This window comes from Phalacrocorax carbo, chromosome 4 (genome assembly GCF_963921805.1).
Source record: "Phalacrocorax carbo chromosome 4, bPhaCar2.1, whole genome shotgun sequence".
Lineage (NCBI taxonomy): Eukaryota > Metazoa > Chordata > Aves > Suliformes > Phalacrocoracidae > Phalacrocorax > Phalacrocorax carbo.
This window is the reverse complement of record NC_087516.1, coordinates 3,075,561-3,101,726: the sequence shown is the minus strand read 5'-3', so window position 1 is coordinate 3,101,726 and position 26,166 is coordinate 3,075,561. Positions and strand designations below refer to the sequence as shown.

General features: G+C 44.0%; 1 protein-coding gene across 4 annotated transcripts in view; it reads right to left on the bottom strand.

The window, feature by feature from the left end:
* SLC4A11 (solute carrier family 4 member 11) overlaps positions 1–26,166 on the bottom strand; it is a 142,853-nt gene that overhangs the window by 10,487 nt on the left and 106,200 nt on the right. For all 4 annotated transcript variants that reach the window (XM_064448835.1, XM_064448833.1, XM_064448834.1 and 1 more), the window contains 9 exons: positions 23,686–23,770; positions 16,036–16,161; positions 15,125–15,238; positions 14,113–14,245; positions 13,733–13,806; positions 8,887–9,136; positions 8,021–8,127; positions 6,712–6,880; positions 3,696–3,869 (listed from right to left, as the gene is read on the bottom strand). In XM_064448835.1, the coding sequence (XP_064304905.1) occupies positions 3,696–3,869; positions 6,712–6,880; positions 8,021–8,127; positions 8,887–9,136; positions 13,733–13,806; positions 14,113–14,245; positions 15,125–15,238; positions 16,036–16,161; positions 23,686–23,770 (1,232 nt within the window). The remainder of the gene's footprint in view (positions 1–3,695; positions 3,870–6,711; positions 6,881–8,020; positions 8,128–8,886; positions 9,137–13,732; positions 13,807–14,112; positions 14,246–15,124; positions 15,239–16,035; positions 16,162–23,685; positions 23,771–26,166) is intronic.

Here is a 26,166-nt window from a genome sequence, read left to right as displayed (position 1 = left end):
TACATATGCACTGCTGGGACTTCGTAATCTCTTCTGCCCTAAAGAAGATTGCTTCCCAGTGAATTATTTCAATATTAAGTTTTTGAAAGTCTTGTTTATAAGTAAGGTCAGGTTGAACTTCAAGTCTGTTTATGCATTCAAGAGCATAATGAAGCTGTGGGGATGAAGAAGCCTTTCACACCCCTGTTTAGAGAGAAGAGGGAAAGGATAACAGCCTGTGACTTGCTCTCAGGATTTGGGTAACATGGCAGAATTAACACGAGCGGTCGTGAGACCTAAGGAACAACAGATAACAAACAGTACACAGAGTCCTGAGGACAACACTTGAATTCCTTGGTGAGTAACGGGGCAGATCATACATATTATTTAGAATTACCAAGAGAGGATGCACAGAAGAGCTGCAGGAGGTGCTAACCTCTAAGTAACCTCACCCCTCCCTCTGGCTGGGCTTGAACAGCAGAAACCACAGCTTTCCTCCTTCCAAACAGATTTTGTTCAGACCCTTTTTGCAAGTCTCCGATGCCAAGAGGTCCTTGCCAATGCCTGGAGAAGCCAAGGGAGAGTAGAGCACTTCACTGTTATCTGAAGCCTGCTCTTGCCAGCTCTGGAAGAACTGGGGCATCACTGAGGTGGATATAGTTTGGCAACCTTTTCGCTGCCTCCAGGTCTGGATCACCACAGAACAGAAGTCTTGGAGATGACAGAGCCAAACAAGCTTAAAGTGCAACTGTGACAGCTAATTCAGCATAATTTGTCAGTCCTGTTAAGAGCGGTCAGACTACTTCAGAGCTACCAGAACGACCACGAGCCTCTCAGGCAGCCCAGTAAAGCAGGAGTGACAGGACGCACGAACTGATTTAGTCTCATCCAGGTACAGCAAGAGTTCCCCTGGCTTCACCATTGGGCAAGCTACGGAGGAAGCATTTCTGCTATTTCAGGCAAAGATCTAAGCCACTGCTGGGGATGCTCGTGACCGGCAGGCACCAGTCTGAGCACACGCAGGTCTGCTAGGTACCTTGCAAGTGAAGCTGTGCAAGCCAAAGAGCTCAGAATCAAAATTAGATATGAAACCACTGCATTTCAATCAGATGCAAGTCTGCATGGACAAAACCAGCTCAGACTACCAGCCCTTTGGTAATGGATCTTTGAAGTTCATGAAATTTTCTGCCTGTCATCTCTTGGGGATGCAGCAATCGCAGCACTGAAGAGTCTTTGATCACATACAAGATACACTGCAACTACTGTCTTCAGCTCCTGCTAAGGCCACCTAAAGTAGTTTGGAATTTCTTATCAGTACATAGTTAAAATTGCTCAATATTGCCCAAACTTAATACCTTCAAAATTGAAGTTCCCAGCCTCAAATTGGTCTTTTGCCTATTTTTAGCGCCTTCCTTACTTCCAGGGTAAGCATGGCAAGAACAATCACATTAAGTCAATAGAAGAAATCCATTAGTTTGCATGTGTTCAGAATCTGTTCTGGCCCTTGAGGAAGCAGCTCCAGAAAGCCTGTGCTGCAGTGGAAGTGCAGTAATTAATGGTGATTAAAGAGCATAATCCAGGCTCATTTCCCCAGAATCCTCTAAATACAGCTAGCATGGGATTAGCCATTCCCGACCTCCTCCACATGAGCAATGAGAGCCTGTTTGCAGATTGCCACATGCCACTCAAGCGGTTACTCTACAGGGGAGAAGAAAGTTTTGCTTTCATTGTGACAGGTCTTTATTCTTGTTTATATAATCATCCACACTGAGAACTTTGATTCGAGTGCAGGAAAGGAGCCTGCCAAGAGAGCCAGTGGTGAAAGAACCCCTGATTTTCTAATTGAGTTTCAGTATGTCTCTTCTTCAGCAGAGCTGGCTGAGAGAGAGAGGAGTAATAAAAAAAGACAACATTGCTCAGAGCCTCCTGTTTATAGATCAATGCTTTACAGAAAGCAAGAAGCTTCAAGTCTCAATGGAAATAAAAATAACCAGGAAATCCTAGTTCCCTTCTTCACTCCCAATATCCAGTTCACAGCGCTCATTGATGTACCAGTTTGCCTCCAGCAGAAGAGGGCCCTCCCATGGTCTTTCAAGCAGCTGGGTGAAGGAGCAGAGGACAAGGGCAGAAGGTAGTCCTTAATTTAGGAAGGGAACCGGACTTTGTCAGGGTGAAGCCAGAGTGCAGAATAAAGACAGTGGGTGGCAAAACAGGAAAAGACCCACCAGGTATTAAAAATGACAGCCAAAGACACAGGGAGGCTTGAGCACATGGGTTTCAAAGTGTAAATTCTACATCTCACAAAGAAACAGAAAGCAAAGGTATCCCAGAGCAGATCACAGACACCAGGAGCAAGAGCATGGATTAAAGCCCTACAGAATTCAAATTACAAAGCTGCCTCTTTTAAAATAGGGTTTAGCATTTGTTCAAGACAGATACAGTTGCGGCAACAACTAATACCAACACACACTAATGGGAATAGGAGCCCAAGGGAATAATTTCCCAGCAAATTTCTGTACAAGCGTTGCAAGGAGCAGCAGGACTCAGCAGTTTCCAGGTGTGGAAGGTGAAGTCTGTCCATCACTGGCCCAAAAAGCAGCTGTGCCAGGTTGGGCTGGCCCACCCAACACCAAGAACAGCATGAAGGTAAGACTGAAATTAAAAGGCAGACCCAACGCCATCCCCCAAAGTAAATGACCGCTTAGCCTCACTTCTGATAAGTGGCAACTCTGAAAATGGACGCCGAGACAGGATAATTAAAACTAATGGCATGTGAGTGGTAATTACCCACTTCTGAGGTAAAAGCACTCAACTGTAACATACTGAGCTCAAACAGACCAGACAATTTCGAGTCTCCATCCCTGGAGGTGTTTAGAAGAAGGGTAGATGTGGTGCTTGAGGATATGGTTTAGTGGTGGGCTTGGTAGTGATAGGTTAGCGGTTGGACTCAATCTTAAGGGTCTTTTCCAACCTTAACGATTCTATGATTGTATGATCTCTATTCTGGAGCAGGTTTCATGAGAAATTAGGTGTGGTTTGGTTTTGGGTTGGGTTTTTGTTTTGTGTTTTTTTTTTTTTTAAATAGGTCTCTGATACGAGTGCATTGGACAACTCAGAACTGCAAAAAACTGGTCTGAAATAGAAAGCCATAACCCAGGCATGGCTTCACAGTTGCTTTTGCTGAAATAGGGATAATTTAACAGGCATCTCGCCTTCCCGAAACGTGGCAGAAGATGCTATGGGAGCTCTGAGATAATGCTGCATTTTTCCTACCCTTTGTAATAACCACTAGACAGGTTTCAGGCAATGAATCAGACTGGATTCTTTCTGGTGAAGGCATCTGGAAAGATCTGGACAAAACATCTCCTCAGCTTTCCACAAGGATAAACCTGAGAAGGCCTTGGCTGACTCTTCCAGAGGACAATTTGCACCGGAGTGGGTGGAATCCCTGCAGGCTGCCGCCAGCCCCTGACAAGAGCATAAATTTGGGTCTGTCTTAAAAGAAGTGCTTTGGTGAAGGGGGATGAAGCAGGGTCACGGGCCACGCTGGCTGAGGTGGCTTCATTTGGTGCACCTCCCCTCCACCTTCATAGCTGTCATCTTGAAGACCTGCAAGATAACTCCCCCACCACAGAACCCACTGTACCCAAAGGATTAGGAAACCACAAGTGAAACAAAAAAAAAAAATCCAAGACGGTTCTGCGGTTCCTACTTACGTCTCATAGATGTGTCCGTTTTCAACCCTCTCCTCCACATAGGCCAGGGCGCGGACGTGCATTGGGGAGTGAGGGAAGGCAGCGTGGATCCATGGGAGGCCGAAGACCGACAGCCCCGTGTTGATCAGCGCAACGAGAAGGAGGTCCCAGTGATAGGCTGTTCCCTTCACCAACCTGAAACAAGGTGTTTTTGTTGACAGCGGTTACACCTCGCGCAAACCAGCTGCTCTCGCCGAACCCGAGCTGGAACGCTAAACACCAAAGCGCGCTTCCACGCACGGAGCGATTTCACACTCCTCCTGCTTTACAGCCTGCGTTACGTGAACATGAAAGGTAATGAAACTTGATCGTTTGCTCCCAAAGCAGCCGTCTCCTGGAAAGAACAACGCTAAGCAGAAAGGCAACCCGCTACAATAACAGCCCGTGAAAACTTCATCAGCGTTTTGCCACTACATTTATTGCAGAGTCCACTCAAAAACACGTATATCTGCTAGCAAAGTCCGCATGGGGAGCGGTCAGAAACCTGGGCATGGGCTGCCAAACTACTGACACCGAAGTTTCCCACCTGTCTTGTTTTTAACCCTCATCTCCCTCCTTCCCCCCAGGCAAAACATATGCTCAGTATGCTGCAGTAATCCCCTAATTATGTAATTGGTAAGAAAATGGGACATGAAATCATCAAGCTTCAGCTCCTCCTTAGCAGTCAGTCGAGGAGATATTCTCTAAACTTTGGTGAACGCGGGGGAGCCTCCTCATTTTGTTTGTTAGGGGAGGGGAAGCTGGCAGCCCCCACACCGAGGAAGCTGACCACTTCCCATTCCCACTGCTGACACTGAACTCGCATCCAGTTTAACCTTGCTGTTTTTTGCAAGGTCTGTCCCTTTCCTGAATACACCCATCTGGTACCAACTGCTCAGATGCTATTAGAAAAAGGCTGGGGAAGGATTCAGCGCTCAGACTTTGATACCTAACTTAGAGGTCTGTAGCTGTGTTTCTGCCTGGGCATCAGAGCAGGCAGCAGTTGTCACCCTGACGCGACACAAGGGATCGGCTGGATTGCAATCCAGGCACCATCAACTGGAAAGGGAGCACCGTTTAGGTGTTTTAATGCCATCCAAAGAAGCTCCGTTCAATACCTAACCAGTGACTTGGAGCCATCCGAGGTGTTTTAGGACATGAGGTGGATAGAACTAGTAGACATGACCCAGCACATGAAGATCTATGCCTAACATCTCTCTCAAAGAGCAGACGATGCCATTGTTTGGGCAGCAGAAATCTTGGGTGGGGTTCGGTTTTGGAACAAAAAGACTCATCTCACTGGAAGTGCTCCCCTCTATTGATTGAGGGGGCCATGGCGTGACTAGATCAACTAGATGTCTACATTGCAATGCCTCTGAAGCTGGAAGGTGCTGGCAGGAAGGGTGGGATTGTAAACACACTTCCTATGTTGGCTCACACTTTGAAAGCACAGCCCCTGCTCATGTGCTGCTTTTCAGAGCAAAGGGCATCCCTAGCATCCCCAGGGTTATAACGTGATTGTCCTGCCTGGCCTTTTCAGAGGGATTTCTACATGCAAAGGCCATATGTTTAACAGCAGCACCATTTTAGTCCCCTGTTAGGCACTGTTTGCTCCCAGCAGTCTTGCAGCACTGTGTGTGATATACAGCTGCTTTGACCAATGGGTAGGCTCCACCAAGCTCGTCTAGCTCAACATACGAAGATCTAGGTGCCCTATCCTAGGTTATTCTTCACACTGCCAACCAGCCCAGTATTCCTTGGACTGTTCCATAAGCTTGCTGTGATTTTTGTTTACCAAAGCACATCAGTGTGTTTTCAGGCAAGCGTCATCTTTCCCTGTTTTTTTTCCTACACGAAGAAATCACTGCATTTGGTAAGACACCAAAGAGCACATTCTCCATTTGGCTGCTATAGACAACAGCATTTTTATTCTGTGATGGTACCACAAACAGGGTGTCAAGTCCTAGTTTTTCCATCTCTAAAAACCCATACCCTGATAACTGGTCAGCATAAGCTCAGCCCTGTAACAAGACATTATGAAAAACACTATGAAGAACTCCAAAGAATATTTTGCATTCCTTAAAGACACCCTAGTGGAAAAAACAAGAAGTTTAGAAGAAACTCATATTAGTAAAGAGATGACCCACTTATATTACAGATTTATGCAACACTAAGTAAAGCGATAGAATAAAGATAAGAGGAAATCAAGTGGTCAAAGAAAATCAAATTAGTGTAACTGAATGTGCGCTTGTCTTCTCTCCCCTAATTCAGTGTCACTCCAGCTACAACGTGAAGAATGCTAATGTATGTTATGCAAGGAGAGAACCCTCCCACACACTACATTAGCAAAAAAGCCTCTGAGACATGGTGGTTTCCCTGGAAAAGGTCACACACATTCGTTCTTGATAGCATATCTGATTGCAGTTGGCACAAAAAGATCAGAGGGAATATTTTAATAGTGCAACGTCTCGACTCAAGTTTGCACATAAATCAGACATATCAGACATTCTGTTCTACTTCACTTCCACATTTTCAGCTGGAGACTAACAACTCCAAACACTTTTTTTTCATGATGCTCAACTGCAGCACATCATGCTAGGACATTTGTGCAGGTCGTTGACTTTTAATTTTCAAAGAATTCTCTATGCTACAAGAGCAGCCCAAGTGTCTGTATGGGTCAGACACTCCCTAAATATCTGGAGGCACATCCACAAACCAAACAAAGTAGCTGCGTAACATTCACACGTGGGCAAAGAAGACTCAGGCTGAGGTGATGAGCTTGTTGATGCTTTGCTTTTCTGACTCACTGCCACATCAGTGGGTTTTGGGGATGGTGAAGAGTTAAGCAGTAGTGTTACTTCCATCTGTGACAACAGAAGTTCTGAAGAACTTGTCCTGGCTGTCTTTTCTGATATTCAGACAAGCTTTGAGCAAGCAGTGCTGGGAAGAAACTCCAAACCATCCCTGCACAGAGGAAGAGGAGTATCAAAAGCTTTACCTGTTCTCCGGTGCATTTGTGAGTGATGCCACGATGTTCTGCTCTATGAAGAAGAGCATTGACAGGAGGAACCCCAGCCCCATGGCGCTCATCACTGACCCAATGGAGAGGGACTGGACTGGGGCCAGCACGAACAAGCTCTCAGATGGATTGTAGTTAAATGTGGACACTGGAAAGAGGAGGGTAACGATGTTAGGAGGCACCTTCTTGTCTAACCATCCACATGGACTCAAGTCCTGTTTTATCCACACCACAAAGTACGGGGAAACAATGCAGCAAGCCAGGCGTGATGCCTTGGCACGCAGGAGCTAGAAGGCCATAGAAGATGGGCTCATCTGGCTGTTTTAGTTTATTTTTCTTCCTCCATCCTCTTAGAACTTGGCTGCCATCCTGATTTGACAGATTACTGCTAGTTCTACCGAGGCATTACATATATTTGAGCAAAACAAAAGAAGGGAAACTTGTTTTCCAGAGATGCAAGGCATTTTTAGATTAAAACCCCCTTATTTCTAACTAGCAGTATACTTCTGCTGCTCAGTTAATCAACTGACAGAGGTGGTTTGAAGCTTCCTTATAACCAGCAAGCTCTGCAAGGCATTTTAGTATATAAAATGCTCCTACTTTCCTGCCATTGGAAGAAATCCATGGCTAGGGATGAATCACACATGGCCACACATCATTTTACAATCCAACTGGATGGAATGGCCATCACAGAAAAAAAGCCATTTCTTATTTGTTTCCATACATTTCCTCACATCACCCACTCACGTCACCACAGGACAATGCAATTCCTGTCCCCATTATCGCTTCCTGATATGGAAAAGCTGATCTATTTAGCCAATGAATGGTGTCTCATTTTTAGATTTCCTTGTGTAACTTAGAACTGCCCAGATGCTCCACACCATTTCACCTAAATTAGGAAAACGTCAACTGGAGACAAAGAGGACAGATCGGGATCATCAACCCTACGTCTGTACGACTGGCAACAATCCTTCCTGCCTGTTAATTACTCTGCCCTTTGTTCTTTGCCAGAAATTGTTGATCATCTTTATTGTAAGAGATACATACTTTAAATTAGGTTAAAAATAAAAGACACACTGAAATAATTTATCTAGAGAGAAAACTTCACTCTACCTTGTTTGATTAGGGTTTTGAATGAATTAAATCTAATAGCGAGGAAATCTGAGTTCTTACGGTTAAGCATAAAAATTTTGGGATTATAAGAACCTTCCTGGGATTTCATTTCTCTTTTCCTTACTACCCTAAATAGCTTCCCCCAGTGTTTCAGAGAACAAAAATATAAACTTACTTTCTATTTCCTTGAAGATATAGGAACCCACAACAGAGAAAGTCAGTACTGAAATGGGTAAGGCACAGTCGGACAGAATTTCACGTACTCTTGCATGCAAATACGGGCTGCAATTTAAAGACAAAAAACTGTTATCAACACCATACACAGGGACGATTTCTCAATCCAGATACTGTTAATGCTTTAACAAGTGAAAATTCAGTCCAATCTTGCAATTCTAAAGAGATATTTGGAGTGAAGAATTAGTCTTTAATTCAGCCTTAAATCCTCTGGAGTCTATATGGCCTTTCAAGGTTGATGAATGCATAAGCAAAACCCATAAAGAAACAAGAAACTAAGATGCAGGCTAGGAAAAGTCTTCTAAGCACCAATTTGTGTCTCATTTCCATTTTGGTTTCATTGCTTACTCAAGCATTTCAAATGAAGAGTTTTAAGTGCAATGGAAATAAAACCCATATTAGAGCTGGGCATTTGACTCCCAAGAGCACACTGAAGGTGCGTTCCCAGTGGACCTTCCAGCACCATCAGGTATTTTTGTCCCCCAAAACTGTTCAATGTCTATTTAGGGGGAGTTACTGGAGTTCTAACATTAAATACATGGTTCACCCAAAGCTTTCTAAAAAGTCACATACGACGCCAAACCAAATACGGAAGGGCATCATCCAGTGGCCGCACATTTTGTTGTGCTGCTAACATTTTCCAGGTGGCCAGCCAAGTTCATCTCTGGCTTTGGCTTCTACCCTCAATAATGGAATAGTTCCACCTGATTTTTCTGGGTTACAAAATTAAAATCTAAAGCATTAACGATTCCTCACAAGTAATATGAAATTATCAGTAGTCTGAGCTCTAAGACTAAAGTAACTCACCTTTTCTTAAACTGATAGAGCGTATGACCAAGCCAAAGGGTACCCAACATCAACATGAGACTAAGGACGGCAGTTTCACGTCCATAATGCACATCATGCATGCCTGTTTGATTCTCTAGGGACATGGATCTGCTCACTGATGAATTCATCAAGAAGGTGGTATTGATGCCGAAGCTTGGAATAGCATCAGTTCGTGCTTTTTCCAAGTAACTGTCTCCTGTGCGCCCATGGTAGTAATATTTCTTAAAAACTGTACAAACAACCAACAGGCAAGCATTAGGATAGGTATGTGACAATCAAAGCAAGTAAAATAAAGTAGTTTGTTCTTGCTTGATCATGCAGTATTAACGTTATGCTTCACCAGGTTTACAGCTCTACCCCTTAAACCAGTGAAAGGAAATCAGGAGAGCTGCTTCTCTTATAAAGACAGCAGGTTACAAATTTATTTTTCACATATTTTAACAGGTAAAAGTTAAATTTATCTAAAGCAACATGTTTGAACTGTAAGGACTCCCAGTGCTAATCATTGATGTAATTTTGTTCCTAGTACTGGAATCACTGCTCTTAAATATATGTCTATAGAAACATATATATATGAAGACACCTACTTTCAGGAGCCTGGTAAACAAGTTTCATCAGGATTTCAGAAAAAATTAAAAGCAGCCAGGCTGCACAGATCCTTAAGTGGACTACAAAATGTACAGTAATTACTTTTCCTGCAAGGCTGGTCCAGATTTTAAAGATAAGTGTTGATGATATGCAAAAACCTGGCAGAACATTTAAATTGACACTGCAAATTGAAATAGAGTTACAGAGCATCTGAAGTAAACCTGTACAAGTGAAACACCCAGAAATGCCTTTGGAACTGTCCATAAGTGTATTAGGTTAGTTCAGAGGCTTTCATATAAGTAATTAACAGTTGTAAATACACTCCTGTCCTTGAGCATTTAGACAGCTGTGTTCCCATTTCTACAGTGTTGGCTGGCTTCAAGCATATAAATGTGGTGTTGGGATGATTTCACCTCTTTTGGGAACAATGGCCTGAGGTGCCACAAGGAGCAAGTAAAACCAAAGATGGAGTTGGGCTTTGCAGCCTCGATACTCCCACGTTACGTGATCAGATGGCAGCACCCACTCACCCCCACACCAATGGGAACATACAGGAGTACGGAAACCACCGTATCAGAGCTTTGCAGTCCCTCTACCTTTCTTCACTTTAGTCAAAATATTCCTTCAAGCTTTGCACGAGGAAACGCAAAAATTTAGGATAAATCCATCCTCTTTAGGCAAAAAACACAACCATCTGGAACTCAGGCTCTAATGCTCCTCACAACACTTCCCCCCACCCCCAAATACTAATCAAGCTTCTGAAAAACCCAAGCACCTCAGAGCTTTTCCGTCTGCAGCAGCTACAGGGAAAACAGTCAAAGCAAACTGTAGTTCTAAATATTTGAAAACAAGCAAAAGAAGCTTTATACATTTTTGTAAAACACTCTTGGTATTTGCAACCACCTTGAATTTGGCCAGAGCAAACACAGTTTGTGTTACTGCTGGTTTGGAGCTCAGCCCAATGTGAAATGCTCCGTGTTTAGCCATGCTGCCATTATAACAGCAGTAATAATTTTTCTTGTACCACCTTGAGGTGTTAAAAGAGCATTTGACAAGGGGATGGGGTCAGTAGAACACAAAGGTCACAAGAGAAAAGACCGGTTACTTCACATTCAATACTTCTCCATATAAATTTAAAGATAGTAAAAAGTTTACAGGTCAAGATTTAACCGCTCAGTTTGCACCCAGCAGCAGGCAGAAATTCGGAGATCATTGCACTCCTGAAGCACAAGAAAGCTACCCCAAGTAAGGGGCAATCTCACTGCGATCTCCGTTAGCACTGCGTGTTTCTGCGTTGCGTGCTACGGGAGAGGCTCTGCTATCATTTCCTCCCTCCATCCTCGCAGCTGTGTCCAGCCCAGGCAGGACACCCACGCCTCCTTTGCAAACAGGTAAACCGAGGCACGGAGCACCGCCGTGACCTGCACACCGGCACAGAACAGGTTGTTGGAGGATTTATAATTTCTGGCTCTGAACATTAAAGGCCACTTTTGTCACAACAGAAATCATGGCAATATTTCCTGGGGATTAGCAGCTGGCCAGGGCTAAAAGCCTGCTCACCATCTCAGCTGACTCTAAGCATTACTAAGCCCTAAAGACACACACAGTTACTGAGCAGACGATAACCCAACAGCACATACAACTCGGCAACTAAGCAGAATGCATTTGCGTGCCTCTGTACTTAGATCTGGACTCGAACGAATAAGAAACAAGTTCGTTTTTTGGGGATCTTGTGGATCTTCTCCATTTCCTACACTTGGCTATATTGCAATAATACATTTAGGGCTGAGCACATCTTTGGTGCACCGCGTTCAGCCTGACTACATCTATGTACACTACCTCAGGTTGCAACTCAAGTTGCAGCTACCTCAAAACCAGGTAGGATTGCTCTACTAAATCCTGGATATAGGGGAAGAAACTTTGACTTTACTCTTGTATTTTCGTTAAAAGCAATGAGAACATGCCAAGATGGCTAGTGAAGGCCTCTGTCCTGCACCACGGACTTGCTATAAAGTATTTGATCCCTGAAGATTTGTAGTTTGTTTTTATAACAGAGCTAAGCGAATCTTGCTGCCCACAGAGAGGGCAGCAGAGCAGGTGCTGCCCTCGCTGTAACAGAGCCATTCTCAAGCCTACCGCGCGCCCAAGTTCCCTCCAACAACATTAACTCGCTTTGTTTGCTTCAGCCAGTTCACCGCCGTTTCCTGCAGAGTGCAGATGTCAAGATCAAACAAACACAGCTTTGGTGGCTGGGCCACACGGCAAAAACAAAGCGTCACCGGGATAGCGTGAACGCACATGGCTCGATTCCTCTGTACAGTTTTACATCCCCCCACTTCTTTCCTGCACATCTATGAGTACCTAGCAAAAAAAAAAATAGCATCAAGGCTACGAGCAGACTGAGGGAAACATATCTGAGCAAGAACAGCGTTGTCCCCTAGTATTCAGGAAGCGCAAAGCCGCTGTCAGCTGGCTAGCCATTACCAGGGCACATTTAACAGCATGGAGAAGGTACCAGCTTTCCCTTCCTGCTTAACTGCTCAACCGAAGTTTTGAGTGGGAGGGGGAGATGGCAGCAGCAGCCATCACCTCCTGCTACAACACGGGAGTGGAAGAAGACAGACGTTGGTGTCATGTGTTTAAATACGAGCACTGAGAAGGTTAAGGATGAAAATCAGTGCCTGCCAGCATCAGTGGCCTTCTGCATCTGTGAACGTGGCTGGACCATGGGGGTCCCATCTGTTGATGCACTGAACACTCCCCGGTGCAGCTCAAGCCAACAGGAGCTGGCAGATGAGCGGAGTGTTTGTTTGGTTGTATTACCATTGTTCCTATAAACTCAGCCCTTCCCAAGTACAAGGGAGAATTACACTAATTCACTAATTACTCTAATTAGCTTCCAGGATCCTCTCTTGTCCCTGCTGCAATACTCTAAGGTATTACTTGCATATTGCTGAAAGTCTGGCAGCCGAGACCAATGGATGCTTTCTGTGCCTCCAACCTGCACCTCGTTCCCTGCTATGGGAAATCAGCTCTCTACTACAAAAGCACTGTGAATATCTGCACTCCCTAATTTTTACAGAGCATTTGAATATTCTGTTGAGGAGCACCTTCGTCTCATGCCCTCAGAACAGGGCACCGACAGCACACCTTTAGCAAAGCTCACAGCTACATAGTGAGCAAGGAGACAGCAAAGTATCCCGGAACAGCTTCTCCTTCACCAAGCTTTGTCTAAGCAGAATATTTGAAAGATGCAGGTGTTCTGCAGAGACAAAAACAACCCCTCTGATTACACTATCAAAGCATATGCCCAAGGAGCCAAATTAAGGATTTCTAATGAAGTGAGGAAATATCTCCCTTCAAATTGCTTTGTAGTGTCAAACCTGCTCTTTGAAGGCGTTCTACTTGCATGCAAGATACCATAACGAGCCAAGCCTGAGAGTCTTGGAAACAAGGGATGTCCCCAGTGTGCTTAGGTATGTCCTGAAGGATTTCAAAGGATAGCCCAGACTTGGGGCTGTTGGACAAGAGGTCATAAAACCAAGGAATGCAGACCTGGCCAGCTCCTCACTGGGATGAGCAGAAAGGTTGCATTCACATGGCATTTCTGCTGACATCTTTCACCTCCACAAACACCTCCTGCAAATCCTGATCAGGAGGAAGAGCTGTGCCAGAGAAATTTGTTAAACCCCGAGGCTGCTCATGGTCACTCACCTAGAACTTAACCCAGAAATGGAAGCTGGAAAGGGCAGAAGAGCTTTAGGAGCGTGCTGGAAGACACTGCAGTCCTTATGTTGCCATTAAAGAAGGGTCTCAGCATTCATGTAAGAATGGGAAATCTCAACCCATCTTTCAACCTCCCTCCATGTAGTTTTACTAATGTGGCAGGGAAAGAGGTCTAGAGGCGCTGCATTTAAATTAGACTTTTTTTTTGCCAGGAATGACGAAACAAGTATCATGGGAAGACATACACAGCAGCATTAATATGGGTTCTCCATTTGTTAAGTTAAGACACTAATTTTATCTCAGCTGACTGAAATTTGATCTGATAGAAATTCTCCATATCTGTAAACTGCTGACACAGGGCTGCTTCAATCCCAAACACTTTTTTTTTCTCCCTGAAGACCCTGAACGAACATGGAACAAGCAAACATTGTGCATATTTGCGGCCTCGTATTTCCCTTGACAAGGAAGAAAAGCAGACATCTACACTGAAACACATTGTTACAAGACTTACCTTTAATAATGCCTTTGAAGGCATCAAGCACAAACGTGATGGATATAAAAAGTGCAATTATTTCTTCTGTTGACCTGTGGAAAAATCCCAGGAATTAATATAGCCATTAGCAGAGGCTGCATTCAACTCCATTCAAAGGAAAATCAGCATATTCATGCATTTACATGAAAATATACCCATTTTAGACTCCAACTCAAGAAATAAAACCCAGTGAATCTTTAAAAGCTTCTTTCAAGCTGGAACAATAAGCTGAAATGATACTAGCCTGATCTCGCAAAATACATTTGGCCGTTAGTTTGTAATTAAGGAGCTTGTGGAATGTATAATTTTTCCATTTGCTGAATAACCTGATCAAAATATGACTTCTTGAAAATAGCTACCTTTTAAAGAGCTTCATCAGAAGACTGAAATTAAAGAGGGAGTACATCACAAGGAAAAAGCTGTTCCACAGTCCAATCCATGCATAGAAAGCACTGAAATCCAAGTTGTAGTCATCACAGATTCCTCGGATGACTGTAAAAATGAAGCATTCATGTGTCAGATTAAACTTTTGCCATTACCACCCTGTGATTCCCATCTGCTTGATGGCAAAGACAATTCCAAGACTTCGCTCAGATGCAGTTATGGCAGATACCATTAAACCCCTGCTCTTACACTGCTGGATGAACAGTGGATCAAGCCAAACTGTTCTCCCCTTCCCCACCCCCTTCCTCCACTGGAAATGGGGAGAAGAGCTTGGAAAAATATTCTCCCACACTGCTCAAAGCATCTTTCCAAGGGATCAAGGCCACATAATCAGCCCTGGGAATTTGCTGACTGACATTTCGTGACACTGTTGAGTAAGGGATCTCATACCTGCTTTTGAGCCACGTTCACTCAGTCACTGTAACGTGGACAAAACCACCTGTCTTAAACCTTTCAGCTAGCTATAGCTCATCTGGTTGTTCCTATAGCTATCGGGTTTGCTCCTTTAGACCTCTGGCTCAGTAATATCAGCTTGCAGCTGTAACTGGAAAGCTATCGATCACACCTCAAAAGACCGATTCACAAAAACAAACCACAAAAAAAAACCTTTGTCTCAGGCTCTTAACCTGAAGCTGGTTAAATGCAGCCACATCAGAAAACCATCAGATGAAAAGATTTCTTCTTCGAAGCAGAAATGTTTATTCTCAAAGTGTTTTTTCTATGCAAAACGATTCCTTTAGAAACCAACTTCAACTAAACCTGAATCAAATTCATCCCCTCTCCCTCAGCACCAGAAGCAGCCCATTAGCATTGATTTAAACAAAAGCAGCTAAAGCTCTAACAGGATCGCCAGGTTCTCCTGCAAAGTCACATTCCACCGGTCGCAAATCGCACCAGTCCCCTGACGGACAACTTTGACAGACTCACCGTTAATGTAGAGTGCTAAAGGAGCTGTAGTTAGGAGTACAACTAGAGGCTGCCCCGAGAAGAGCGCGTAAAGTAACCCTCCAATACACTGGCCGACGATTGTCTTCTGCACATCTGCGAGTAATGAGGAAGGACGGAAACAAGCAGGGTTTAACCAACACCTCCCTGACCAAGGAGTGTTCACAGGGCATAGAAGCCAACCACTAATGAGTAGGAGGGTAGGGAGGTGAGACATGGTGAAAGCAAGAAGTGGCTCTTTGCCAGCAAGCTTGTACCAATAATTTAGGAGGCCATTAGATTTCCAGATGTTGAACTCTGAAAGTTAGGTTTTCGCTTTTTTTGTTTGGTTTGGGGTTTTTGTTTGGGTGGGAAGGTGGTGTGCTGGCTTTTGTTTGTGTTTCTTTTTTATTTTAATTTAAATTTTAATGTCTTGTATTTATTTTAAACATCTATAGAAACATAACCAGTGCTTGTAGAGCTGTTTAGGACAGGATTTCAGCTAATACTCCTATGAACTGTAACGGCAAGATGAACTGCTTCAGGGTCACAACTGGGATAGAGCAAAGCGTCATCCTCTATACCAGAGGTTTGGATAACGGCAATCCAATTCAGACCAGAAGCACAGGAGCTTGTAGTTATCCACATATTTTTCTTAGTACATAGTTATAAAGTGAGCATCATTTAAAAAATACAGTCGCTTATATCTGTATCAATCAAGTCAGATGATACTACCCAAAGCAGTGTTCAACTTTTCTAGTCTTCTGAGGAAAATCATGAATGTAAATTAGAAAAACCTTTAGTGGTGGGGTTTTTTTCCAGCAAATAAAAACTATCAAAACTTTCTGTGACCAGAGCTACCCAGCTTGAATACATAGGATTCTATAACAGGTATACAAAACGGATAAACTTACCAATAGCTCCTCGGGTATTTTCATCATTGAGCGACCCAAATGCAATGGATGGAAGAAGGCAGGCAAAATACAGAAAGATCATAGTCGTGATGTATTTTCCTATAGCTTTGTTGTTTCCAGTAACACCTAGTGTAAACCATAACAAAAGCCACATTAGTGCTGCCCACTTGTAAAGCATTGAAACCCTCCTTGCATCAGCCAAACGTACCATTAGTGCTTTTAATGCTAAAAGGCAGGAGCAGAAATTCAGTCCACACTTTATCCTGAAATGTACAGATGGGTCTTTAACGTTTGCTTTTGCACAACCACGCTCTCTTATTCATCTGGGACCAGTAGAAGCACCAACATGCCACCAGACTGCTTCAACAGACATTTCTGGCATTGTCAAAACAGGAAATACTGGAAGCCTTTCGTTCATTTTTGCCAGCACCAAAAGCTTGGAAGAGGATCAAAGCAGAATCCATAAGTTTAGGGTTCATAAACCCTCCACCCCGTGCATTTTTAATACCAATTTTATAGGTATTCTGGGCTGTGCCCCAATGAGCTTCACGATGATCACTCATCTTCGCAACTCGCGATGCTTTGGGCAGGAAAACATGAAGCACTTCATTTTTTTTTTTCCCTGAGCAGAAATCTGAGGTTATAGGCTTGAATCAATAATATGCTGTGCTGAGCCAATTAGCGCTAACAGACTTACAAAAACAAATAACACAAGAGGTCAGGAATGCGTACATTAAGAGTTTTGCTTTTAAAAAAAAAGCTGTTCTGAAAGAATGGCTTCTTTCTTTTCCATCCACTCACCCCCTCTCATCTCCATCGGAAAAAACACACCAGGCCAAAACAAAAGCAGCCAGAAAGAGAATTAAAGTGTCATAATATGAATTTAAGGGCCTCTGAAGTAGCTTCCCTTCCCTTTCCTGTTTTCAGGCTGATGTCCATCCCCAGTGAGCTCATATCACACATGAGAAAGGATGAGAGATGACAACAGCTGATATTGCTCGAGGAGAACATAAGTGTTTCCACAGAACAGCCTCTTCGGAGAGGATACACCAGAGAGGACCTTGTCAAAGAAAACTTTCAAACAGCCATCAACCTGCCTGGGCCACCATCCTTGATGCTCCTGTTGTGAGACACTTGGACAAACCTGGATTTGCCCAATTCCCCTTTCTGGAAACCTCTTGAGCAATGAACTCCCACAAAGGCATCTCCCCCTAAGCTCCCAAACATCCATCTGAGCCGGTGCTTGCACCAGTCCCTTGCTGGGGGAGCTACAAGCCAGTGAGTTGAACCAGAGAACGGAGGACTTGGCATTAGAGGCAGTTGGTGCAATGCTGAGAATATCTGGACATTGCCACAACAGACTAACTGTATCACTGGAATGAGGCAGGGGGTGGGAAATTGCTCAGTGACTTTGGGATCTTATCTACCTTCTCTTCTCAGCACCATTTGCGGTGCAGAGATAAGGACAGAAGGAGAACGCAAAAACCAAAAACGATGTGTAACAAACAGGCAGCCGCATGAATAAAGGACACCTTGTGATGGTTCCTGTCTATAGACATTAGAGGAACAGACATAAATAGGACTTCTGATGCTCAGCATCCTCAAAAAAAAAGGGCAGGGGCTGAAAATTGACAGTACACATCTCAAGCATGCAAATATGAGCCTGACCTTCCAGGATGGGACCAGCTGTTTCAAGGCAGATTCCTTTCAATTTATTGTGAAGATTCAGAAACCACAGACCACATTCCTGACCACTCTTGGCAACCAAAGGGCCTGAAATTTACTTCTTGCAGATGAAGCTTTCTCATGTGACCTCGAGTCCAGCTGCAGGCTCCTGCCTCACACTCCCAAGTGCCTGAGACCTTTGGAGAAAAGGAAAGACTTGGCAGGGCAAACAGTGGACCGAGTGGTAGTTTTATAAGCAGAGATGGTCACATCCTTGCTCAGAGGACTCTGTGCTGCTCCAGAACGCTGTTTTTTGGTCAAAGGAGTCTTTCCAACATGAAAGGTCAGAGGCAACAATGCCTGAAAGCTTTGAAATTATTCATAAAAGAGATAGGCAGCCAGGACCGGAGAAGGAACTTGTATTAAAGAGAGCTCATTTGCTGAGCAGAGGAAGGTAAATAAGTGATGAGGTGCTTTCTAAAAAACTTTCAGGTAGAGAAATCATAGTATGAGCAGGCAGAAGGGAGCAAGAAGCCTTGAAGTGCATCACAGAAGCACGTGCACAGCTTTTAGTTTCAGCTTCAATCCTTGCAAAGCAAGCAGCAGGAGTCTTGTTGATCATGGAGGTCCTTATGCCACATCATGGCTGGGTCCAAGACTTCAGTACAAAGAAGTACTTTTAGTCCATAATCAGCCAGATGAGATCCAAGGAGCAAAGAATGCTTGCTGGTGGGCAGCACAATTCACTTCATAATGGAGACAATGACTACATCAGATTAAACATACTCTTTCAAACATGAGTAATCACTCTTTAATTGCAGTTAAAATCATAAGCAAATACCGCCTCTTTGTGCAGATTCACCCGAGACAGGCACTAAAATCCAGCATTAACCACAATTTACGTTTTGCCTTTTTAAAGTCAACATCTGGCTAAACATTTTCAGGGTGTATTTGCAACCCAGGGACTGACATTACTTCATTTAAGAGAAGGTGGGCTGCATTATGATGGCATTTCGTCTGCAGCAGGCTCATAAAGCCATTGAAAAATGTGTCACTCCAACTGCACAATGTAAATTTGTAGCAGAAGAATCAACTCTCAGTCCAGCTGTGAAATTTGAGTAGCTGACTATTACAGAAGCAATCCCCTGAAATTAAGGTACCTCTACACATTGAAATGGGAAGCAATTATGTTCATCAACATGACAGTTCTATTTTACTTGCTTGAATTTCTGAAATGTCATAGTTTCTAAAGGCAAGGGTAGAGTTTCACATAAAAACTGCAGCGTTGCTGGCCTCACTTTGCATGGTACTCTGCATCAATAAGTTAAGGACCAAGAGACCAGGACTAGAGCTCCTTAAGTCTACTAATTGTACATTTACTGAATCAAAATCGAGACAGATGGATATTTCAGAGAATGGGGAAGGAACATTAATAGTCAGACATTTCATAGAACGTCCAATGCAAAAGCAGTTTAATTATACTGATCTGCAGCACAGCAGCAAGGATGTGTCTATTAAGCCCTGATGTTAAAAAACTAAAAATCACTTTTCAATGGCAAAAGGACACAGTAAGGATCTCTGTTCATAGGTTTTGAGCTATAAAAAAAGTCAAAGCATTACAAACTTGTGCTAATGCCCTCAAGCTGGGCTTTCGCTTATGTTAGTAGCTCTGGACTCTGCCCAATTTTCTGAACATGAACAGAAGATGAATCTTCTCTCAAGTCCTGTGAAGAGTAAATCACAGTACAAGTGAGACTAAGGCATTAGCTGGAAAAGGAAATCCACTCTTACTGATTTTGGAGCACAGAAGCCAAGCATATGTTAAGACTAGAGAAGTATGAAGAAACAAATCAAGGGCTACGAGCTTTCCCTTCTTCTCTCATTTCTTTCAGCCCGTTTCCCATGAAGTGCTAGTCTCTTGGCAGGAAACATCCACAGACAAACCAAGAAGCTTTTATGCAGCTTTAATGCGTTCCCATCCGCCACTGACACAAAGAGAGACTTCAAAAAACATCGTAGCTGCAAATCCAGGTCAAGATGCCCCAACGCATCCAACAAGCTTCAAACGGCCACTGAAGTTTTACACCCAAGTGATACTTACGACTGAAGGGCTGCAGAATGATGCGGGAGCTACCTCATCATCTAACCTACCCTTCATCATCTAACCTTCAGCAGAGGCACTGAAGAGAAAAAGCCTATCTACAATCCCATTATTTTTCCTCCTCCCTCAAGAACATAAACCTGCCAAACGAGGTGGCCAGTGCAGCCAGGTGGGAGAGAACATTTGGCACATACCACAGCCGATCCACAGCCAACATTTTAGCAGGTTTAAGCTCTGTGTTTTCTTAAACCACCAGCAAGACAAAACTTCCCGTTCAAATCCCATTTTTCCTGTGCCTTCAAGCCTTCCTTCTGAGCATGCCTGCATTACAGAGAGCTTTGGACATCTCCCTCCTGCAAAACACCACCACCGAATCCCGAGGATGCTGCCGGCAGATGCGCTCGCTTCACTCCCAGGAGCTGGTTGGGGACCCTCTGCAGGACCAAGGACAGGGAGGAATCCACACCTCCAGCTGAACTATCCACCCACCACGGCCACGTGCCGAGGGCACAGGTCAAGGAAAACAGGGAGAAACAGAATCAATCTCAGCTCTCCTCTCCTCCCTTCACTCTCTCCCCAAGAGCAGAATACAGCCTTGAAGGTCACCATAAAAACCTCAGGCACCTCAAATTTCTCCCCAGGCACTCCAGGTGCTAAATTGATAAGTGTTTATTCCTGCCTGTTGTCCCAGAAAATACACACTGAAAAATATGGGTAGCAACTCTAAGGGGTTTCAGGAAACTTGTAGCTGAGTCCAGGCAGAATTCCCTCCTTCATTCAAACCAGCCTCAATATGAAAATTCAAGAAGCTCCTATGGTTCGACTGAGCAATAATATTAATACACGTGTTTTGAGCCCATTTGGCAAGATCACGATGAAGTTCTGTATAAACTTTTTAAAGAAAGCAGAATCCCATAAGCAAAGGTTATAGACATTAAGAGGACACTACATGCCAATCTGTGTTAATCCTAACTTCAAAGGAAAGTTACAGGTGTTCTTAGGCTCAGCATAATCCAATTGTTCTCTTCAGATGCTCCTGCTAGACGACACCTATTAGAAGCCACCTGTATCACTGGAGTCCTGGACCAAAAGTTTAGAAAACTTGTGTGTTCAGTAAAATGCACAAGACTTCTACAATCCAAAGCAGACCTAAAGCTGAAAAATTCCTAATCTGGAGGAAAAGAGAAAGATGATTCCTTTCTTTCCTCTCCCAAATCATGACGGTTAAGGATAATTTAATGGCCAGACCTGCACAGCTTGTGAAGACAAATCCTGCAAAATTCCAACTGACAACATTTGCTGGCCCTACAAAAGCCTTATTATTTATCACCCTGCCCTCATTCGGTTTATCTGTCTAAACCAAAACCCCAGGATGCTTCTCAGATTGAGGACTTAGAGACTCCGACCATTCAAAAAAAGGCATCTTTATAATTCAGAGGTCTTTGATGATGCACGTGTGGTTGTCTGGAGCACAGATACTTGGATTGCTCAAATCCCCAGTGTTCTGGTACACTGGTGCTTTGAGATGGTCCAGGAATTTCACATTCCTGATCACCTTCAGTCTTGGTGGTTTATGGCAGATACTTTATACTCCATCTGGTATTCATTCCATGCAGACCCTTAAAGAATTCATCCTAATTTCTGGTTTCTGGGAAGAAATAGAGCATAATAATATATAGAGGGGGGGTTTTTTGTGTGTTTTTTTTTTTTTTTTTTTAAATATCCTCCTTTCCCCATAACCTATTCAAAAGAGCACAGCTGCTCCTAAGGTGAGTACTTCACATTTGAGCTGCAGTAGGTCTTGAGCGTCACTTGGCTCATTTCTGCACCTTCCACTCTCCAGAAATTGTATAACAATTCACTGATGCTTTTTAAACATATATTTGCATTTTACACCAAAACCATTTTTTCTGAAATATTTGTAATGCTGGATTCTCGCTATGACAGTATTTCATCACTCAGGAAGATGCAACCAAGGGAAAAGTTCTTTCAATCTAGTCAGTCCCAGCACCTTGTTTAGGCCAAGCCTGACCTGCTATGTACATCAGCTCATGGAAAGCTTGCGGACCTGGCTACAGCTGACGGCCCCAGGGCTGAGAGGCAGCACACACAGGTTAATTTGGATGCGTGCAGAGCCAGAACATGGACCCTGGAATGGATTTCCAACTCTGCTGACAGCCAAAGTTTGCTGCAGGACCATCGTATGATGCTGTTGTGCCTGTGAACCTGCTGCACTCAGAACACTGACAGCCATAGCAGACACTGCTCTGTCTCGAGATGCACATGGGTACCCACAAGCTCCTTCTGCAGCACTTCCGAAAAGTGCCTCAGTATCAATTTATAATGAAAAGTCAGACTTTGACAACCCTACAAAGCAACAGCCAGAGAGGTGAAGTGTCCTAAACCCGCTCCAGAGGTGGCCGGGTTAGGAGCTGAGTTCCCCTGCCAGATCTAGTACCAGTGATGCACATGCCAAGAAATATTCTCTTCTGTCAGACTCATTGCTGCTACCCTGAGAATATTTTCTTGCCCACCACCTTCCTCAACATACACTCAACCCTCAGAGAACACCGCATTAGCGTGACTTTAAACGAGCCTGCCCTTTCACCCCAAGCCTGCTGAAAGTAGTTTAAGCCCAGCAGTTACAAAGCACCTGGCAAAAGCATCCAGCGCTCAACCACTGTGCTAAGCCAGCATCTCATCCCATGTTATCCTTCCCAGCAGAATGGATACCACTGACTGCAAAACGCCTCATGGTGGGTGAAGCATTCCTAGTCGGTAAAGCTGGATCTTTGTGGGAAGCAGCTACTTGGCAGCTCCGCCAGACACACGGCGCCTCCTTCAGCTGAGCTGCTGCCAGCCGTTCGCTATGTTCCTCTTCAACAAGAACAGTCACCACCAGCAAAGTAGTGGAGGACACACATCCCTACCCTGCCCATCCTTGCTCTTAAGCTTAAGCTGCTGCGGAAGGTGGCTTTGCACTAGAATACTTGTCTGCAAAGCGGGACTTGGGCATGCATTTTCTTAAGCCAACTCCAAGGGAGATGGCCCTCAGCAGAGGTGCCGTGGGAAAGGCTGTGGCACTGTGGCTTGAGCTAAGGAGGATTTAACAGCAGGAGGGTGTCCGATAAAGCCTCCAGATTCTCCCTGCCTACACTCTACATCTCTATTTTATGCAAATTTTCTGGGTTTGGTATTTCAATATATTAACCAACTCCCCAATAAGCTGTAAGAAGCTGAACATATTTTGATATCAGGCTGAGGCTCTGTAATCGTAGTTTGCCCTGAAGACTTTTCTCAGCCTTTAAGAATGTCTGAAAGTGAAAGTCTGAAAGCGAAAAGAGAGAAAGTGATTCTTTAAACCAACAAAGCCATTGTGGGAACTATATAAAGCCCAAAACCTGAGGCTTAGTATAAACACTGTATCCTGTTTTTAAAAGCACCGAGCTGAAGTTACTGGAGCTCAGATTTTGTTTAAGCGTTCTCAACTCCCACAGCACCACTGTAATTGCTATTGATGCTGGCTTGCAAAGACAGCAGAAAGGGCCTATTAGGCCGGTGCTGATTAATTAGGTTGCAATGAGTTGATCTGCGTCTACACACAACAATAATCAATCCACTTAATCACCTCATTGCTTAATAAAAATTAAAATCCTCATCCACATACAGCTAGCAGCTTCATTAAGGGACCACTGCAAGGTTCTCATCTATAGTGTGCCACGCTGCCTATCCACAGGCTTATGTCAAAAACAGTCTTTTAAATAAGAAATAAGAGCACTGTTACACATATCAAAGAACACATTCAGTGCACACTGTAAACAGGACATCACATCACAAAAAATTCAAAATCAAGCCAATGCTTTCATAAACATTGGCCAACATACCGTCAGTGAAGTCCAAAGCGTACACTGGAAGTCTTCGTGCAATGTCATCAGAAATCCCCTTGCCAACATTGAGAAACTCGTGCAACTAAAGAAAGGAAGGAAGTGCTGTGTCAGTTTAAAGGCTCATGTATTGTTAAAGAGATTAACCTCCTTATTCAATACTGATAGGAGCAAAATTGGTCATTTTGAATAGGGCATTCAGATCAGATTTTGTAATGATAATAAAAATAAACTCTTCGCACTTCAATTTATAGCCTCAAAAGCATTGTAAAAGAGAAAAATCCCCCATACCACCCCATTTTCCTCCCTTCCTTCCCTATTCCCCACCTCCCATTCATATCTGCATCCCTGTTTTGCAGGTGCGGGAGCTGATGCACACAGTGTAACCCACTGAAAGCACCCTGGCCGACAGCCGGATGAGACCTTGGGTACCCTGGGGTTAAACATCAAGTCAGAGATGCCTTTCCCATCCCTCTAGCCAACTGTTTCTTTAGATGCCACCACAAAAAAAACCTTCCCCCAAGTCCACGCGAAGCCTCTGAAAGGGGATCCCCTGCACATGCTCCTTCCGTGGCATTGCTATGGGAAAGGGAGACCTCAAAGAGATGTAGTAAGGGAACTAAGACTGCCTACACCTCAAACTCCACCCAAAGGGAACAGGCTTGAATAGCTTCACATAACCAAGCCATAATTTCTTCCCATTAAAAGGCAGTAAGATCATTGTGAAAGGGTTCAAAAAACCCAACGTGTTCCCTTTTATTTCTGGTTTGGGGGCCGGCAAGGTGCGGTATGATTATTTATACAATCTGATGCTCAGCACAGGCAATAAGGAGCTTTTCAGAAATATGTGACAGCTGCTCTTGACTTACAGCCTCCCAATTCTCACAACTGCATCCTTACGGAAAGCACATGGAAAGCATCAGAGTAGGCAACACTTACAAATGAGGCACCTGTCAAATTTATTCCTGTTATCCTCAGAGTGCTCATACTACTCTGAAAATCAAATGCACCTTTCTATAGCGCTAATTACCCCAGCTGTCTCGCCTAAAACATTTCATATGTTGGTTGCAGAACTAGACAGAGAAGTCTTATAACCTCTGCTAAGGAGTGTTAGGCAGCAGAGATCCAAAATTTACACCAACAGATCATTTCAGAAATGCACAGATATCTTCCTTTGGCTGGTTTATGTGGAAACTGATAAAAAACACTGCTTTAGAAAGGACTTGGCATTACAGTGCTTGTTTAACAGACTACACACAACGTTGCCTTTTCTCATGGGACTCACCTGCTTTGCAGCACCTGGAAGATCAGAGCCAGAAGTGAAACACAACAAGAAAACCTCTCCTTTAGAAAGAACACGCTGGGCATGGCAAGATACCTCAGAGGACCCGCTCCTTTATCAGTGATTCTGACATCTCATATTTCAGCTACTTAAGTCAAGTCTGTGCATTTTGCCAATACACCTGTATTCTTTAGGACAGTTTCAACACTCTAACCTGAATAATTAGGATGAAAAGACAGCAGACACCAGCATAACATCTGCATTTTAAGCATTTCTGATAAAGCTATGAGCCTAAACTATATTTGGAGGCATATTTGGACATCAAAGCCATATGCACTTGAAAAGCAATTTAATTTCCCCCCCCCAGAAAGACATTCCTGAAGGCACGAGTCAGCCTGAGAATCACAATAGCTTTAATGACTAATGTGTTGACTCGTCTCACTGCAGTGAGTAGGGGGAAAACAATGCTTGGGGTATCTCATCTTCCAGGGAAGAAGCCACATGCTTGCTGCTGGCCTGGGGCTGAGCGTGGGGAGGGGAGGGAAGGCGCACTCATGCACGTTGCCTCTTTCTAGGCAGCAGTAAGTGTGCAGAAGAGAAAAGCACTGCCTAACTTGCCCTGCCAGGCATGTTGAGGCAAATTTGAGAGAAGAGGGAGCCAATGGGTTATGTTTGAGACCCCAGATTCCTCCACAGATTTATTCCTTGCACATATGCAAATTTAGCCTGGAGTAGGGCATGGGGATGTCAAGCTAAACCTCATCAGTGGCTAAGTATGGGGAAAGCTGTTTCTTTCATATGGTTAATCCTCCTCTTAACCTTCCTTTCTGCTCTACTCACCTCGGGTTGCACTGAGGAGATAAAAGACTGAGGATACTGTCCTCTGAAGTTACTGCCCTTTTGGGTTTTACTTTCATCTCCCAACCTATCCACCATGTATCTTCATTGTCTAGCTCTACTCCAGACATGTTTCAGTCTAGCTTTTGCCTCCTACTATTTTCTGAGCTTGCGCCTTGTGAGGTTTCAAAAAATTTTGGAAAGGACAGTGCTGACACTTCATTGTTGCCCCCTTTCCATCTGCTTCCTCATACACTTCAGTGCTAGGAACTTCTTGGGCTGCCATTCCCTACTTCTCCTTCAGTGGGTCAAGTTCGGCTGACCCATTGCCTTTCCTCTCCCGTTTGTGGTGGCACCTCTTT